The sequence below is a fragment of the Poecilia reticulata genome, chromosome 18, assembly GCF_904066995.2.
Source record: "Poecilia reticulata chromosome 18, P_reticulata-male-v2, whole genome shotgun sequence".
NCBI classification, from domain to species: Eukaryota; Metazoa; Chordata; class Actinopteri; order Cyprinodontiformes; family Poeciliidae; genus Poecilia; species Poecilia reticulata.
In genome coordinates, this window is record NC_088847.1 from 19118743 (window position 1) to 19138474 (window position 19732).

The 19732-nt window shown below is 37.7% G+C and overlaps 1 protein-coding gene across 2 annotated transcripts in view; it reads left to right on the forward strand.

Moving 5' to 3' along the window:
* The window catches only part of plcb3 (phospholipase C, beta 3 (phosphatidylinositol-specific)), a 61222-nt gene that overhangs the window by 1804 nt on the left and 39686 nt on the right, over window positions 1-19732 (forward strand). The window contains exons 2-3 of one of the 2 annotated variants that reach the window (XM_017310518.2): window positions 14008-14031; window positions 16418-16504. In XM_017310518.2, coding sequence (XP_017166007.1) covers window positions 14008-14031; window positions 16418-16504 — 111 coding nt within the window. The remainder of the gene's footprint in view (window positions 1-14007; window positions 14032-16417; window positions 16505-19732) is intronic. The other variant, XM_008435906.3, reaches the window with a different exon arrangement.

Sequence of the window (19732 nt, forward strand, 5' to 3'; positions counted from 1 at the left end):
CCAATTATAATTACGGTTATAAAAGGATTAAAGTTTATGTTCTAATTTAAGTTTATAAGTTGGAATAGAAACGGCTCAGTTTTTGTGTTTCCTTCATAAGTTCAGAATTTGTTTCTTAAGGAATTCAGTAAGTTAACCCTAAAAGCTCCATTTGATTGCAGGCTTGTAAATAAAATTTCACCACAATAAAAGAACATGCAGTTGTATTTTCACCACTTTTTAAAATTTTTTAGAGTGGAACATAATTTCTATCACTTTAAAAGTTCTTAAATTGGTCCCTGTGGTTCTACTCCAGTCACTTTTAAAGTTCACAAAGTGGAACATGCAGTAGTTATTTTAAAGTTTATATATTGTTGAATTTTCATTCCTGTTTAGTAGTTTTCTGTGAGGAACGTTGGCTGTATTTCCGTCACTTTTTCATATGAAGAATCGGTTAAATTTTGTGGCTTTACAGTTCAGATGATGAGAAAATGTTGATGTTTCTGTCATTTAGTCAGAAGTTGGGTAGTTTTCTGGAAGTGAAACCTTTGTATGGATTTCATCAATTTAAATGTTCAGAAAGTGAAAACGACGATTGTATCGCCGTCACTTTGTCAGACGCTCAGACATATTTCTGTCACTACGACAGCAGTTCAGAAAATGGACAAACGCCGATACTTAAATCATTTTTATCCCTTTGGTTGTATATTTTGTCACTTTTTGAGCGCTGTCTGCTTAAAGCCGTGCCCCATCTCTGTGATTTTGACAACAGGCTAAAAGCAACGAACAGTGATCCAAATCTTAAAATAAAAGACGTGAGGGAGCTCAAGACACCAAATTTGGATTTTTATCTAGATGACATTGAATTTAATTTGATTTCCACTTGGTTCTTTTTGACGCCAACAACCTCACTGAGGCAAAAAACTTGGTCCAGTTATTTTAACAAAGATTTAACCAAATTATAGCACATCGTCATGTCATTGTGTGCATCGTATTGTCTTCCGGAGAAGGGTTTTTTCTTTCAACTGTGACTGAGACGTGCTTTTATACTTCCTTTGCTTCCTTTGCTCCTCCAACTCTTCCAGTTTCTCTCAGAGGGAATTCCCAGGAAATGCTTCTGCTGCTGATTAACCGTGTGAACGTTCAAAAACGCGTACAAAACGCCTCCCCGTGCGTCGTTTAGTGTCTCTGTTTCACCGCTTCACGTCCACCTAAAGAGGCAGCAAATAAAAGCACAGCGTTCTTTACTCATGATGGTCACTGTGTGCTGAAGCGCACCAGTCCCTCCTGCAGAAGAGCAGCCAGACTTTGAGGGTTTTCACCAGGTCTTTTGATTATTTCTGGGGTTTTGGAGCATCTTTTTTGTATTTTCTGTCTGTTATTTTATTATAATTGTTTGATCACATGAATGCGGTGCCTTCAGAAAGGATAAAACCAGACCTGTGGGGCTCCTCAGTTTGATTCCTGATCATTTTTCTGTCTTTCTTTTTTATTTTTATGATTTCACACAAGGAAGTACACCAGCAGGTGTTCCTCTTATTTACTCAAATGTGGTAAGCTAATTTACAAATAGAAACCCCTGACATCACCATCATCTGGGTTTCCCCCGCCTGAGGGAAAGTAATGTTGGTACATTCAGATTTCCAAAAATCATCAGATGAAATTTAGCAAGTCCATATAATTTGGTTAATTTACCTGTAACAGTTTATTTTGATTTAATATCAAACATAGAGGGGAAAAGTTGGTGTTTTTATGCAGCGTATGTAAACATCTGACCTTACATGGATAAAACCAAATGTAGTTTCCCATCTACTTCAGAGTAAGTTTTCTTCCAGCTGCTGACCTGGATGTGTTGCCCTTAGATTACGCCCAGTGCCGGAGTTACAGGGATGAGGGGCCCTGGGCCGGAGCCAGTTTTGGTGCCTTTTCAGGAAAAATAATTGTATTAATTATAAATTACAGTACATTGATATATAGACTTTTAAATCAGGTGAAATGAACTGATTCATGGTAGGGTTAATATAGCCAGTAATTCAATGTTGTTTCCAAAAAAATCATCTACAACTTCAATCTGAATTTTTTTTATATTCATAAATATCCTTAAATAATACAGTTCACACCTATAAGTTTTATAGAAAGTACAATGTTGGCAAAAAAAATCACATTTAATACAAAACTAAAAAAATTTTAATCTTTGCCCTCCGCTAGCCTCTCAAAGAAATTGGCGCCCTGGGCTACTGCCCAGATAAGCCCTTTCTAAAGTCTGGTCCAGATTACATCCTGTGTTCTCTGACAGGTAATCTATTAGATATTGATTGGCACGAAGTTATTTTGGTTTAGGGATTTGTTAAAATGTGATAAGAACTGGTATCCAGACAAAGTGCCTTGGGGAACTCCTGTCTGTTTACATCCAGCCCCCTCAGTTCGTCTCCGTCTACATGGATCTGTTTTTTTACGCTTCAACTTTATCTGATAATCTCAACGTTTGGTTGCATTTTCCCGTTTCTGTCTTTGGTTCTAATATTTCCTCTGTCTGTAAAATTCACTGCAGAGTTTTCCAAAGGCCTTCAGGCTGTGAGACGAACAGAAAGACACCCTGACTCATGCAAGGACGGGGGAGGAGGAGGAGGAGCAGCAGGAATGCATTCCAAATTGACTCTTTCTTTCGTGTTTTGGCTCGCGTACACATGTGCTCGTATGTGTTTGTGCACGCCTGGTCTTCGTTTCTTTTTTTTACTGGTTGTGTGTTGAATGACTTCCTGTTTGAGCTTGTTGTGAGGCTCCAGAGCCAAACCATTTTTCCCCCCCCTTGGTTCTGCCGCGCTGCTCCAGCCCGGCCCAGTGCAGCCCGGCCGCAATTCAATTTAGGCAGATTCCAACTGGAATCCAGTTAAAATTCCTCCCAAACAACCAATTAAGCGAGGCGCTTCAGACTGCTTGTCTGCAGCGCAGCTTTGGAGCGCCGTCAGTGATTTGGAAGTGAGGTTACGCTGCAGCTGAACTCTGGGATTTCTTTAATGTTGGCGAATTACTCAAGAAGCCCAACATTTTGCTTATATTTTGTACAACAAAACTTTTCTACCTGTTTTTTTTTTTGTTTTTTTTTTTTGGTTTGACCAGATGAGAAAAGTTGCGTAGCTGATTAGCTTATCCAGTTTAATGTAGTTACTTTAATCTGGACCTGCACACACCGTCACATGGGATCACGTTACCTTTTGGAAATCTGACATTCTTTTAACGTCCGGGCTTCTTTTCATATTCATGTTCAGCTAAATTAGGCGCGGAGGGCCATAAAAACACGCATTTCAGGCTTGTAAGTTTTGTGGATGCTGAATCAATCCTACAAGCCACGCTGCATTTCGCTTCAGACTTTCAATTTTCAGCCAGAAATTATCCTCTTTTTCCTTTATGTCAGTATTTCTGTGTCAACCCAAACTGAAAAACATGCACTGTTTTCTCCAATATTCAGGCTTTTGCTTTTCTAATTTCCATCATTTAGTCTGAAAGGCCTTTTTTCTTTTTTTTTTTGCCATATAAACAAGCCTGTTTTAGTGGTGCAGACACATGCGTAATCTGGGCCATTTTCTGTTTGGCTCTTAGCGGGTTTTAATCTAAATTACTTTGAGGTCTGCTCAGCTGCAGGGCAGATGGTAATGTAGCTTGTTAAACCCGGCTGCTGCAAGTTTGGGTATACTTTTTCATTTTTTATTCCTTGCTTCTTTTGAAGGGATTACAGAGAAGATTGATATTTTCTCTTGTTTATAAACAAGTAGCCGCAATAGTTTAACATGAAGATCAAACACCAGGAAGTTGTTGTGTGACATGAAAACGTGAAAAATGCTCAAAATGTCCACAGTGACCCACAGTGAAATCAAAGCAGCTGCTTTTCTGAGTCCAGTCCAAGTGGAAAACTATTTAAATGCTGCCGTTTTAAAGGTTTACCGTAAATCTGGTTTGGGCTGAATATCTTCGCTGAAAGACAAACAAACAAATTGCATAACCTCCATTATAAAGATAAAGAGGAAACATTTTTACATGGAATTTAGATGCGGAGCTGATTAGTTACCTCTAATTGGTCATTTGTTACTAAACGAAAAAAGATTTGGTGAATTTGGTTTACTTTAAAGTTGATGTGAAGCTGTCATTAGCCTAAAAAGCTAACTTAGGCCACGTACACACATTAGATCTTGATGCTCACGTTAAATTTGTTGCTGAAATCCGATTGTTTTTTTTAATTTTTGTAGCATGTTTGGTCACACTACTTATTAAATGTGACAGCAATCAAACGTCTTAGGAATACGTCAAATCTTTCACAATCAATGTTTATCGTAAAAGATAGCATAAGCTAGCATTTTGCTACATAGACATACAAAACCCATTTATTGTCTATATTTACAACCTATCTGCTATTAACCCTTCATAGCTGTGCTCTCTGGAGAAATGTAATTATAAATCATTTTGGTAGGAAATGCTACCAGCTAGCATTTCCTGCTAAGGCTAACTTAGCTAACCTAGCTAAGAATAAACACCACAGAAGAAAATGTTAAATTCCTAGTAAGAGGGTCTTAAGCATTTCCATGAATGATGAGCCGTTAGTTTTATTTTTAGCATGAAAATAATAAATATCGCTCCATCTTTGGTCAAATTTAGCAAAACTGAGTCTTTGGCTACACGTGGTAGCGTTTGCAACCTTTGAGGTTATAGTTCTGGTATCTCATATCTGTTTTGCCATTTTTCAGTGAATATTAGCATGAACAAGCACGCAAAAAAAAAAAAATTCTGCAAGAAATCATAAATCAGAGTTGAGCACGAATGTTTCCTGAACAGACAAATTCCCTCCATGTTCAGACTTGTACTTCTGCTTTTTTTTATTATCACGCTTTGCCTATCAACTTTGCATCAGCATGATCTTATCATGGCCCACTATTTGTTTTCACTCAAACTAAAACCAGTATTTTTAGGTTTCCATTTGAAACGATATGTTTTTATGCAGACTCGTCAGTGTTTGTGGGGGTTCATTCTGGGTGATGTGTTGCATGTCGAAGCAACAAGTCCCGATTTGTCAGATGTTTCAGAGATTAGGAAAAAAAAGAAGAACGAAGAGCGAAGGATGGTGCGAATGTGTGACACCAAGTCTAGAAATGCTCCTGACATCTTGTCAGGTTGGTGAGAAACGAGCCCCGGATGCAGGGAGGCCGAGAGGTGAAAGGTCAACCGTAGCCACATGTGAAGTGTGGTGCTGACATCTGTGCTGTTGAGCTGTGGTCATAATTTGACCTCCATCCATTCCAAGCTTTGCTGCTCATGTTTATCTGACGACTAATCTCTTCCTCATTCATTATTGTCATTTCTTGCTCTGTCTTTTCCCCACTCGTTTGCTTCCTGCCTGTTTACGTTCCTGTTAAATGTGTTTCTGGTCGAGCCTCTTTCTTTTGTTTTCTTTGAAAGAGTAGATGATTTAAAAATCTTATTAGCCTTTAACACCAATAACCCTCAAGGTTTAGGGCCACCAGAAGAAAAAAAACAACACAATAATTTTTACCTTTTTCTAGGAATTCTGACTTTAAACTCAGAATTAGAATTGTTTATATTGTTAATGGAGAGGATTTTAGTGTGGATAAATACTACAACAAGCCAGAAGCTATTTTGTGATTATTTTCATTATTTTCCTATACCAACACATAATTGACATTCCCCTGACGATGTTTTATTTATTTTGTTTTTGACAGAATTCTGAGGTAAAAGTATGAATTCTGAAAAGAAGTCATAATTTTGAGCTTAAACTCCGACTTCTGAATTTAAATCGTAAATTCTGAGTCTGAAGTCCGAATTCTGAACTTTGAAAGTCTGAAGTCTGAATAAAATTAATATTTTTACTTTGTTCAACACATTTATCAGATGCATTAACTGTAGAATTAAGCAGAAGCTGATATCTGTTCTGTAATATTCTAATACATCATTTGTCCTGTAGCTTATGTTGGGGTTCAATTATTATTTGGAAGACATTAGAAGAGTATATTCTATTTAATGGTGTTTTAAAGTCACTTATAACTCTTGTTTTTTGCAACCAGAAGGTATTTTTTCCATTTCATTAGGTTTTTGTTTAGCTAGGAAGCAACAAGCCTGTAGTCATGTAATCCTGTGATTGTGTGTTTCTGTAATTTATACTAATGTTGGGGAAAAGCTAACGTCACTATAGATGCTCCTTTAGCATTTTCTCTACAAACCTTAGTTTTTAAAAATAATTAATATTTTTATATTTTTGTCATCTTCAATGAATTGACATAGCTGTTGAAAAAAATGAGGGAAATCATCTTTAAATAGTTTGTAGAAGACCTAAAAACATAATCGCAACTAAAATCTAAGCAGAAGATGAAACCACGTTTGACAATAAGCCAAAACCTGACATTAAGTTCAAGCTTATGAATGAAAGACTTCTAAACTCTTTATTTAGTTGATAAAGTTTCACATTTTCCATATGCAAATGTCAAGAAAGTAAATTATATTCCTAACAAAATAGACTTTTCAGGGTATATTGTGTTTTATGTAGATACACACTAGCCCAGTCAGGCTAGCAGATTAGCATTTTGTTGTTTTTTTTCTCATGTAAATTAATCGGAAAAGTGGAAATTGCCTCTACACACACGGTTATTATTGATTGTGCAGAACATCTACAAACTAAGGGGTCCAACGGTAGAAAATACAGCCTGATCAGATGAAAGTTAAATGAGCGGAGTGAAGAAATAAAGTGCGCAGCACGTGCCAACGCAGCGAGAGCAGCAGCCAAAAGTACTCAGGGTGAACACAAGCAGACCCAGCTAACAGAGATCTTATCGAGACTTAGCAAAAACTGCCGGTTATTTAGATTAATCACTATTTATGTGGTGCAATCACTATTGTCGCCATGCGAGTCTCTTTCTGTTTGGCTCATTTCCACCTCCGCCGCCTTCGTCTCCTCCCTCTTTTCTCGGTGGAGTGTAAAGGTTACCGGCTGTCCTGAACTTCCAGCATATTGCCAAAGCAGCAGCTGAACTATGCTCACACAGATCTCACCGAGCACAGAGAGAGGCAGGGCGGACCAAAGGTGCGCTTGAAACCGGCCACTTTTATCAGCTTCCACACTAATGGCTTTCTCCTGACTCGCACACTCATATGCATAGTAGAGCAATGAAAAAATGGCTGCATTGTTGGGAAGTAATGTGTGTGACTGTTTCTGGTACATTCACTGACTTGATGAAGACCTGTTTATGAGGACGAGCCCAGAGGAACCCCCTTTCTAAGGGTTTAGAGGCACAGTGTGAATTCAGTTTTGATTAAGGCAAATAATGTGTTGGTAAAGATTGGGATTTTATACAAAAAATCACTTTTTGGGTGTTTTTGTGTTTCCATTTGGGTCTCAACTGCATCTAAAACCAGCCTAAGCACTTAAAAAACACCCAGCCATTTTTTGGAAATAAGTTAATGTTTCTGGTTTCTGGAAAATGAACTGTTTGATGGGAACTGCGCTGTTGCTTAGCAACCCAAGCCGAGCTCCAGCATGTTTGGTCAGCTGGTTTTATTGCTGTGTTTTGTTGTTGACCATTCAGAAACCACTTGCCAGCTTCTTGTTGGTTGTGCAGGAGGCGCCGTTTCTGCTGTTCAAAGAGGTATCTGTTTGCAATAAAGCAATAGCTACATAAATATAAATACCACTATATATATTTCTGATCAATATCAAAAGATAATATGTCTAACAGAATATTTAATATTCGATATGTAGAATATTTACTGAACTCTGATCCAGAACCGCACAGCATTCTGGGAGATGTAGGCAGAGGAAAGCCGTTGGCTCCTCAACCTCTCACGGCCAGCTAAGGAAGATAAGTGGCATTAACTCTTGGTTACCTAGCAACCTCGGTAAAAAAAAAATCCCTCTTTGTTTACCTAGCAACAACCTGTTGAGTAACTCGTGCAACAGCAGCTGCCTCAAAGCTGCTGAAAAATAAAAAAAAAACAGGCGAGGAGTAAAAACTGGATAAAACAGGAAATATCGCGCCAGGAAATATCATTATTTCAGATATTTAAAACAAAAAACTAGTAATAATCATCTATTAACTGATATGAAACTCTTATATTGTAATAAGTTTTTCAGCCAAATTGTCCAACCTTAGCTAGCGGCCATGTTGGAGTGTAAACATTGAGTTGGGGGGGCGTGGCCAGCAGCAGTTTATCTGGATTTAAAGGGACAGGACGCCCTAAAGCAGCTCATTCTGAAAGGAGCTCAAAATAAGAACTAAAATCTCATTATCCAAGAATGATTTTGTGAAAAAATCTAATGAACATGTTTTGTTTAGCCCATAGATCTATCCTAATATGTTCAAGGAAGCATGATAGGTCACCTTTAAGAAAAATGTTTGGATTAGGAATAAATGCACTTAGTAAAATGAATGGAAGTCAATACAATGTCCTTATACGGGTAGGAAGACAAACTTGTGTGTCCTGGAAGTGTAGTGATTTTTCAAGAGGTGCTCGTTAGCCAGTCGGTACACATCAGCCCCAGGGTGGTCTCTCCACCCCGACTCTGGGTGTTTGACAGTGAAGACTAGTAATAAAGATGTTTGTCAGAGGGGGTCAGGACATTAGGACGGATGGAGGGTCCGGAGAGCCTCAAGAGGCCTTTAGGTAGTTTAAGACAGAAGAAATTGATGTAAATGTTTGCAAGCTGTGTGACACAAAAAGGCCAGTATGAGGAAGCAAAACCAGACTTCAGAAAGCTCCGACATATGGCTGTTAGTTAGGGAGTGGGCTCTGATTATAGACCCACCACCCATTGTCACAGAAACACACTGCGGGGGTCATGTACAGTAAACAAGGTGTGGGAAGAGGCCATGCTCTATTGATTTTCTTGGACAGGGCTTTCCCTTAGTTTCAGAGGGAGCATCAAGCACAGCTTAGAAGTACATGTAGGATGCTTTCACACCAGTTTAGTTCACTTCAATCAAGCTCCGGTTGGTTTGCCACAAAAGTCCAGTTTGTTGAATACGCAATTGAACTCCAATGCAGACATAAAAAGCGAACTCTGGTCTGCCTAAAAATCAAGATGTGGGTACTATTAAAGTGAACTCTGGTTTGGTTTGAATGTGTACGTGAACGCCAAGCGGACCAGAGACCGCTCCAAAAGCAGGAAGTGGACTATAGCGCAGGGAATTCTGGGTAAATACAACCAAAACGAACGTGAGAATCTAGAGGATTTCTTTTTACCAACAACAAAAAAGAAATCTTATAGCTGCTAAAATCTGACGTCACTCCATTTTTGTTGCCATTTCATAAGGAAGGAAGTTTCACTCAGTGTCTTCTTCAGAGCTTTTTGTGTCGGCGCCACCACAGATGAGGAGGGGAACACGTTTTTCAAAGAGTTTGGATCGTTATACACAAAGTAGTGTGAAAGTGAACTGCAGCAACTGAAAATGAAACAACTGTTGCAATCTTGATGCCCAATAAAACCTGGTCTACCAGACTATCAGGAGTGAAATCGCTCTAAGAGAACAGCAGGTTGGAATGAGGAAAAACTGGGTCCCTGAGTTAAACTGAGATATTTTACAAAGAAGCAACAACAAAACCAGTTGGTGACCATGACTGGACGACTTCAGCTTAACCAGATTGTCCAGTAATGACTGTAGCATTGAGTTGTAATGCTACAGTTGCTACAGTTGTTTGTCAGTTGTTTAGGTTTTTTGTCAACATTTTTACTGGACAAATAATTCCAGATTTCCTGCATATCGCTCTGTAAAACGACAACGTATAGAGCAGAGATTGAGTGCGACTTCTGTCCTGGCATTTCACTGGCGAGACCAGAACACTGCCGTTTACAGGAGGCCAACACACCTGGAAATAAATCAAATAAAGTAACTTAAGTAGATAATTGAATAAATACAGATTTTTTTGTTTAGCAGCTGATAATAAACATGTTCACAGTAATTTTTATAAATGTTTTTAATAATGAAACAACAAATTAGACTTTTGTGACCCGTGAGTATTTCAAACTTGACACCATTGGCCTAATGTAGTAAAACGTTTGGACGTCCCTGACATAGAAAAATTATTTGTAGATATTCAGTGTCGCAGACATTGGAAACTCGTACTTGGTGACATTTGTGTAAAATAGTGTGTTTAAAGATTCATTTTGTAATTACACACAATTAAATACAAAAATGAAAAAATAGTTCCTAATGTAAGGAAATTCCAAATAATTGGTTTAAGTTCAGTAATCTATTTAAGACAAGCTAGATGTTTTAAGTTGTAATCAAAAGTTTAACTGGATTAACAAACTAAAAATCATTTACGTAACATTTCGGTGACATGGAATGACACTTTTGGGTATATTACGATTGAAAACCATCACAAGGAAACATCTGTTGGCTGCAACGTATGTAAAACCGTCCCGCAAATCATGCAAAAATGGATCCAAACACAATGATGTGTGTGTGCCATAATTTGCATACATGTAATTTTATCCTCCAAACAGTTCTTACCAGAACTTAGTCCAGAAATAATAAGGATAAAGTTTATACATCCCACACCCGAGTGTGAACAATGTTTTTGATTTTGCTCCAACTGGAAATTTGTGACCAACTGGTTGAAAAAAGAGTCACTGGAGAACCATTGTAAACACAACATCCAACTGGTCACACAAACTGGGACCAGCTGGAGGTTGTGTGTTGTGAAGCCAGTGACCAAACTGCTGGACAACATGCAAAATAGGTCATTATCAATAAATGACAACAATTTATAATGGTGTACAAAAAAACCAAAACAAATAAAAATAACAAATAATAATGTATAATAATTAATAAATAAGGCACTAAAGACCAAAGAGATTTTGCTAAAACATCACATTTTAAGCCTGTTACATTTTCCGTATTATAAGGATGCATTCACATTAGCCTGTTTAGGAGACCATTCCAAAAGCAAGAAGTGGACTATGACGCAGGGCATTCTGGATAAAAACAATCCAAACAAATGTGAAAGTCTAACTCTAGCAGGAGAAATAACTCGTGGTCTTATGCTAATGACAAAATAGAAATGCTTCAACTGCTAAAATCTGATCCTACTCCATTATTTTTCTTACATTTTGTGAAGAAGGAAGTTGCGTGTCATCTTCTGAGGTTTTCATGTCGTTTCCTTCAGTGGTTCTTGGTGCAGCGCCACCACAGGCGAGGAGAGGAACAGGTTTTCCAATTAGTTTTTTAATACTTTGGCACAGTGCAGTGTGAAAGCGAACCGCAGCAGCTGAAAATGTAACAAATGTTGCAGTTTTGGTGCCCAATCAAACTGCGTCTACCGGACTATCTCTGTTACTTACAGTTTTAAATCTCTGTGATGCTCCATTGTTTCTGCTCACATAATCTTTTTATTTAAAAAAAGAAAAACATATTTGTTGCACCGTTTAAAATATTTCTGATCACAAAAGTGTTATCACAGATCTACAATCTGCAGTTAAAGCTGAATAGAAAGTGGTTTGTTTTGGGGAAGAAAATCTGTCTCACATTAAGCTAAACTCAAATTGGATTAAAGTTACATTTTTCTTGTAATGCTCCAATTTGCTGTCAGTGCCCAAGTGAAGCATTTTGATTTCCTGCACATGCCTTTAATAGAAAGCAAGGTTCTCTCAGTAATTATGACATTGAGTTACTCTGGACAGCTAAGAGTGCTTTTGGCTCAGTTCTGTTGTCTTTAAAGCTTTAGCTCAGCATGCAAAAAGATAAACAAACATGGCTGTGAGTTTCTCAAAGAGGAGCGCCGCTCCAACGTTTTCGGCATCCCATCGACGTCTGAAGGGAGCCTCTGCCATGAGGTCGGAGCCTTAAGATGGTAATCACGGCAGCACATTTGGGACCGTATGGCTCCCCGGTTGTCCCAGTGAATAAACAGAGGTCAGGAGTTCAGTCATTTATAGAGCAGAGTTCACCTTTCATCCCAGTTACGCTCATGTTACTCTGTCAGGGGGGTTATGTGAAGACAGACCAGAATTTCCTTCTGGTTTTGGCTTCAGAAGGAGATTTGATGTCTTGTTTCTAGCAAATGATTCACAAATTATTGCTGCTTAGTGCAGCTTTATGATGTTTTCGAAAAGCACCAAGGTTATCCTTATTGCTCTTCTAACTCAGGAATCTGTTACAAGACACAGAGCATTTACAGCCATTTATTGTATTTTTATCAAGTTTTTTTCTTTTTCTCTTTCTTTCTTAAAATGAAAATGATATTAATTGGCTTTTCTTTCAATCATCCTGTCTGTGAGCTGTATGACTATTAGGGTCAGGCTACAGGAATTTTAGCTTAATTACAAAAGTACAGGCAAAATATTAGCAGAATAAAGAGACAAAATTAAAATTTAGTGAAAAGAAAGTTGGTGAAAAAAGCTCAGTTTGTGTGATTTTCTTTTCTTCTTCTAAATATTCTCATTTCTTTGTTTAATTGAGTCAAAGTCCTTCTACTGATATTAATTTGTTCATGGTGTGTTAAAAGATTAAATATTTCCTTAGTTGAAAAACTTATACCAAAGTATAACTTCACAAGATGCTCCATATTTCTCGTTTTATTTCTTGTTTTTGTTTTCATAAAATTACTACTTCATTTTCCTAATATTATGACTGTGTTCTTGTAATTTTAAAACATTGTAAAAATCATAGCTTGGCCCTAATATTCTGTCAGAGTTGACCTGATTTCAAAGTCCAAATAAACAAAAGCTGTAAAACACACTTGTCAACCAAGATGGCCGCCGTGAGCGCGTTGAAATCACTCTGAACTATGGAAACCCAAGGAAAATCCAGATTTTCCAAAAATTAAATCTTTAAAAACCAAAATTTTGATTTATTGATAAAGTTGATTCTATTTCCCAGCCCTACAACTATTTCTGTTCAATTATTTTCATGCTTGTAGTTTCCTATGCTAATAAAATGAAATTCAGCACAGTGGACAGTGATCAGCAAAAACTAATTTGAAACTATCACATTCTGGCGTCTGCTCCAGTTCTGACCAGCATTATTATTCTAATGTATGTCTATCTAAAGAACTGCGTGGTCATGATGCTTTATACATCCTTTTCAGTTGCCGTTTCGTCTGCTGCTGAGGTATCTGAACAGTTAAAAAGCTACTTAAAACAGATCTCTTCAGACTTTCTGCACCAGTTTGGTGTGAAAAACTGGTTTTTACTGATAGGATTACTTGTGTATTGTTTCAGTTGCTACACGGCCTTTATACTCTGTTTTTAGAGCTCTTTCTGTTTTATTTTTGACCCAGTTACTTGTAATTCATCGTGCTAGACTTGTTTATATACCACCTGTTTATATACCAGATGTTTATATGCATCTGGAATAGTTTTTAAAATGTCTAAATGCAGTGATTATGAGGGCCTCACATAGGAATAATGCAGCTATCAAAACATGGTGCCAAGAATACACTTCAAGTTAAATCCACATATGACATAAATTGACACAAAGACTTAAAAATTGTGTGGATAGAGTGAAAAGTCCTCCATATTTACTTGTTTACTGTAACAAAGATACCAGTGTTTCATAAACAGACATTTTTTTGTAGTTAAAAAAATTGGCCTCAGTTGGCCTGTTTTTGCCAAGAAAGCAATCTGTGAAATTTCAAGATTACATTCCTGCTTAGGGTGGGGATAGAACTCAACCATCGGGAAACTGAAGTTTTAAATTACTCATCAAGGTTAAAAGATAAATGTTTGATAGTTTATCTTTCATATTTTAAGCTTTTCTGGCTCTAAAGCATGATTATTTGTGCTCTTTAAGGCATCCAGTTATACTGGTAAACAACATTATGGGGGGATCATCAATTCCCCCCATAATGTTATTTACATTGAGATGCCCCATCAGATTTTATTCTGTTTTTCTGACTTTGTTTCTTCTTTTTCAACCTTTTTCTTTTCCCTCCTATCATCCTCTCCATCTTTTCCCGCCTGGTTTTCATCATCCCTCTCTTCCTCTCATCCTTCTGCCAATCCAAACCTTTGCTCTGTTTTATCTTTAGCCACCCTTGGAGCCTAAAGTGAAGGTACGTTCTTAGTCATAAAGCTAATAATTATAGAGCACTTAAGGTTTTATTACTAGCTTCATATTGAGAGTGACTGCCTAAAACCTTGGCACACCTTAACACTGGTATTGCTATTATAAATAGTAATTTTAGAGTCGTATAAAGATGTGGTTTGTTTTTGCTTCATTCTCAGTTTGGTTTCTTGAAATTATTTCATGATTTCCATGCTTGAATACCTAACATTCAGCTATTCCAGATTATATTTTTGTGTTTTTGTTAAATTTCCACCATTATTGCTGCTCTTTTTTTAGCTGCCTGTGTAACCCTTTTACATCTCAGCTCCGGTAGGTCGACTGCTTCACGGCAGACGCACTCAGGCTCACTGTATTTATTCTAACAAAAGGCGAAATCAAGATGGTGGCTAACTTTAATCCCGAAGCTTCTGCCCAACACTTAACAGACAGAAAAAAGGGGGAGGAGCTGACAGTTACCGGTTGCTACGGTAACCACCAACTGCCAAGAGCAGCGTAACGGAACTTAACACACCAATAAATGTCTGGATAAACAACTTCTTCACTAAATAAAATACATTTGAGGAATACATAAACAAAATTTTGACATTCTTCACGTCTACAATGTTAAAATAAAACCCTGCTTAGTAGTGACTGGTGTCTCTGAGACATCCGCCACTTTAAAAACAATCTGCGTCGTCGCTGTTTTCCGCCATGTCTGGACTGAATTGTCTGTGATTGTAACTGATGAGCGTGTGTGTGTGTGTGCGTGTGCGTGTGTGTGTGTGTGTGTGTGTGTGTGTGTGTGTGTGTGTGTGTGTGTGTGTGTGTGTGTGTGTGTGTGTGTGTGTGTGTGTGTGTGTGTGTGTGACTCTATAATGATGATGCCATTGACATGTTGATTTGGGTTCCTGTGCCGTCATTATTCCGAATATGAATGAGACCTTCAAGCTGGCTGAGGACCAAAACAAACGTTGCTCTTCAGGAAACGCAAACACATGGCGCCACAGCCCGATGTCACCGCTTCTCCACGTGTCGTTTCAGTTACTATTTACCCATCAAATTACTGTTTTTAAATTTAACTTGATTCCTCAACAACAAATGGAGATAAGATTGATATTTTTCTCTTTTACTTGATAGAAATCAGTGCTGCTTTGAATATTTATGCTTCTGTTGGTTTAAGTGTCAGTAAAAATCCGAGTGAAGTTGCTCCCCACGTTGACCTTCTTCAAATTAAACAAAATTGGTGTCAAATGTTTGTGCAGCACAAATTTTTGCGTGTGCTGCTATCATTTAAAATGTATTAATAAATGTCTCCAGAGGTCACCAAAGATCAAACAGCCTGTCCACATTTACGGAATAAAACATGGTGTCAGTAAACTGTGCTACGTTTGTGCAGCAAAATTTTTTGTTTCTGCTGTTATTTTTAAGATTCAAAAACAAAACAAAAACAAAGGTCACCAAAGACCAACCTGCCAATCCAACCCACATTAAAACAATCAAACAAAATGTATATAAATGAATTGTGCTTCGCTGGTGCAGCTAAAATATTTGCTTGATCTTGCAAATCCTGAATCGGATCGTAAAACCAAACTAAACCTTTGCTCTCTGGTCACCAGTGTGATTTATCATAACTTTAATTACTTTGTAAAAAGATTTCTAAAAAATGTCTTCATTCATTCCTTCAGTATTTGGTAGAACTGACTTTTCTTGGTTTTCTATTATTAATAAAATTGCAAAAATCTCAAACTTTTTTTTCTAAATAATCATTGTAAGGTATTTGTGTGTAGAAGTTTGAGAAAAAATAAATGCATTCAAGTTCTGATAAGTGTCTACAAACGGATGGAGGCAGGATTTATAAACACCAGCTATTCAATGTTGTTTATGAACATGATTAAAATTAACAAATTAAAATTGATTAAAATTGCTCAAACAATTTTAATCAGTTTTGGGTTTCTATATTCCCACATTTTTCTACTTTTAGCAGAAAAAAGTTGGCTAGTTGATTTAATTCAAATTAATTTGACCAATAACTAAACTAAATCCTCTACAAATTAAGTACATTAAGAGATGTTTTGTTTAGTAATCTTTTAGCTGTGCCTTAGTTTTATGATTGTCTTATGTTATCAGGTTAATCAACTACAATCTGTTAGGAAAATGAGCAGATGTGTTATGACTGCTACTTCAATATTAGAGATGCAAAACTAATGCTCAGTTTTGCTCTATAAAAAGAAGGAAGATTTTCTAAAACTTAATCCTCTAAATGAAGTAACAGTGAAAGAAATAGCATCCACAACCTAAAACAAACCTTTTAAATGTCCATTTGCTAAACCATGAGATGTCTTTTTGTTTTGTTTTATATTTGCAGCTTTAACATCTTGTTTTCTGTCCTTCAGGATTCGGCCAACTCCACACCCGTCCTGGGGACCCTGAAAGTCGACGAAAATGGGTTTTACCTGACGTGGATAGCAGGGGGCCAACAGGTAAGACAAATGCACAGAGAAAAGCCTCAAATGTTGGTTTGAAATGATTTTTTTTTTTTTTTTTTTGCTATCTGACGAAACCGAAATGGACCTCGATGTGTTTTTAATGTCCTAATATGAGCGAGAACATTAATTTGTCCACTTTAACGCCGCTGTATGGAAAATAGACCGACTTCCTCTGTATTGCTTTATGTTTTTTAACTGCTTCTCCTCCTCTGAGCTCCTATAAAGTCTCACATTGTGGTTTTCCTGTCCATTAGCTCCATCCAAATTGGTCTGTTCAATTTGTGGTGTTTGTCTTCTTCTCCTTCCTTCCGCCGCCTCCTCGATGTCGTTGTGGTCTTTATCAGTCTCGTCTCTCTTTTGCTCCATCATCACCACTTCCGCACATCCATCCTCCCCTTCATATCTTTGGTTGGCTGCATTTGTGTCTCCATTAGTGCCGTCATATTAGATTTGACATTTTGGGCATTTAGCTAATTGGTCGAATGCAATAAGCAGCGGGCTGGTAGGATGATTCCAGATTTTAGTTGCGATTGTGTTCCACAGATGTACTGCAGATGTACTTAATCATAATTGGGGTAATTTTGATGAATTATTGTAAGAATTGTAAGGAATTATTTTTGGCTCTGGTATTTATTTTATTCTCTTTCATTAGATAGAAAATGCACCTTTGCTGTAATACCAGGTTCTAAATTTGTCATTTAATCATTAAAATTTAATTAAATCATCCAGTGATTTTTTTTTTCTTTCTCCACCCCTTCATAAAAAAGTTGCTCCTTATAGTTGAAGTATGTCACTTTAAAAAGAAGAAAACTGTTTTCTTTTTTTTTTACATATTAGTTAAAATAATCACCACGTTGTGACAGTATGAGACAGATAATCTGTAAAAAGATTAGTCTCCTCTACCTCCTCCTGGAATTGCTATTGTTGGCTGAAGAAATTACCAAAAACAACCAATCAGAGCCAGGAGGCGGGTCTTAGCGCTGTCAATCAACCTCAGAAATGAGATGCTCAATATGCTAATGGCGGAAAAACAACTCACCGTTACAGGAAAACTGCTTATCCGCCATCACTGGTAGACATTCTAGCTAATTTTAGTGAACAGTGCGCACACAGGCCTGATTGACAGCGCTAAGACCCGCCTCCTGGCTCTGATTGGTTGCATATTTAGCATGAGGAGCTTTATTTTTTTATTTTTTAAGGTTTTATTGGAAATGAGAGAGGGGGAAGACATGCGGCAAAGGTCGCCAGGTCGGGAATCGAACCTGTGACGGCCACGTCAAGGACTAGGGCCTCCATATGTGGGTTGTGCTAAACCCTTGCGCCACCACAGCACACCCCAGGAGCTTTATTTTTTTCACAGATTATCTATTTTATAATATTCTGTCAAGACATGGTGACAGATTCAACAAATATGTAAAAAAAATAATTTTATTCTAAAAGCTACATAGTGCAACTTCAACTTTTTAAATAGTCGTTCTGTAAATCAGAAATGAAAAACTGCTCAAATTAAATGCAGATGATGGAAGAAGTGACGTTATTGCTGTTTCATGCAGACTTTCTCTCTCTTTTGATTATAAAAAGTGATTTCAGATAAAAGTTGTGAAGCGGTCATGTGGTATTTTGACACAATATTCAACCCAAATTTGGTTTTAAGTGGCGTCTGCCGAGGAAGTCGTCCAGAGAAGCATCATAATTAACCCAATCTTCCTCCTCACACCCAAACTTTGTCCGTTTATCAGTCGGCATGTGTGCCGTGACCCGCTGATACCAAAAACCTCTCACTATGTTGTGTGTGCATGTTTCGGATTGTGAGGCCCGGTGTTGATATCTGGGCCAGAGCTCACGTCACCCCGTCAGTCGACACGCGTGTCAGCATGTGGACACCGAGCTTTAAACTCTCATTTCATCCTGATGTGCTACACGTGTGTGATTGTGGGAATGAGATAATGGGCCATTTGTCGCCGGAGGGGCAGCTGTGACACTGTTTAGCAGACAGAGACGATTACGTCTTGGATCCTTTCATAGAGATGAGAGGAGATTTTACACAAAAATGGCTGCCAATGGAGTGAAGTTTTTATCGCTTAGCTGGATGAGAAGAGTCTCTGCTGCAGAATGGATGATTTGTTGGTTTCTTTGAACGTGAATCAAATTAAATTAATGATCAATATTAGTATTCTTTATAATTTCGGTTGATTTTGTGTCAATGTTACAGAGAGGTAGAGCGCACAGAGATCATACTCAAGCAGGAGTACTTCTACATATTTTACAAAGTTGAAACATTTCCACATAAACAATTATATGTTTGTAAGAGTAAAAAAAGCCAGTTGAGTTCTAATGTGTCAGAACATTTTAATATGATGCAAGACAAACACTAATTTTATCTGCAAAGGTTAATAACAAACTAACAATAATAAGATTTTAAAGGCTGAAATTAATTAAAGATGGATCCATCCATCCATCCATCCATCCATCCATCCATCCATCCATCCATCCATCCAATCAACTAACTTTTTATCCGTCTGTCCGTTCGTCGGTCGGTCCAGTCTCCACTAACAACAGTATCATGTTTTTATTGCTGCCTAATGTGTTTTCCATCTTCTTAAATAACGACCTTGGCTGATTTACTCACTGCTGAAAAGGTTAAAAATACTTTAAAAGACAAAACATTAAATTTGCAGGAGGATTTATGACTTCCTCTCCTCCTTTCCCAGCTACACTATTCGCAGGACAAAAAAATTCCCCATCTAGTTATGTTTATCTGTGTTTATTAATCAGCTGACTTGTCTGCAAAAAAAAAAAAAAAATGTTATTAGTCACATTGTCTGACTTGGGTGAAAGACTGAGATGAGGACATGTAACTGAGACCAGCCTGACATCAAACGTCTCTCCTCCGCGCCACAGAGAGTGTTATTACAGAAATCCCAGCGACGGAACTAATGGTAGCTCTGTGACAGTGTTTGCCTGTTCCCTGATTACTGCTTTTGATTTATGGTAATGCTGGCATGACTGAGCCGGGTTAGTGTGGCTGCTATTCTTGTTCCAGTAGCGGGAACGCGGCTCGGTCAGAGCCGCAGAACGCCCAGACCACCGAGGCGAACTTCTGGGAAATCCGGGAATTTAGGGCCAGGGAGTCAAATGATGTAATTTTCTGTTGCTTTGGTTGCGCTGAAAACCAAAGCAGCTTTTTATCCGCTAACTTTCCATAAACTTGTCAATCAAACT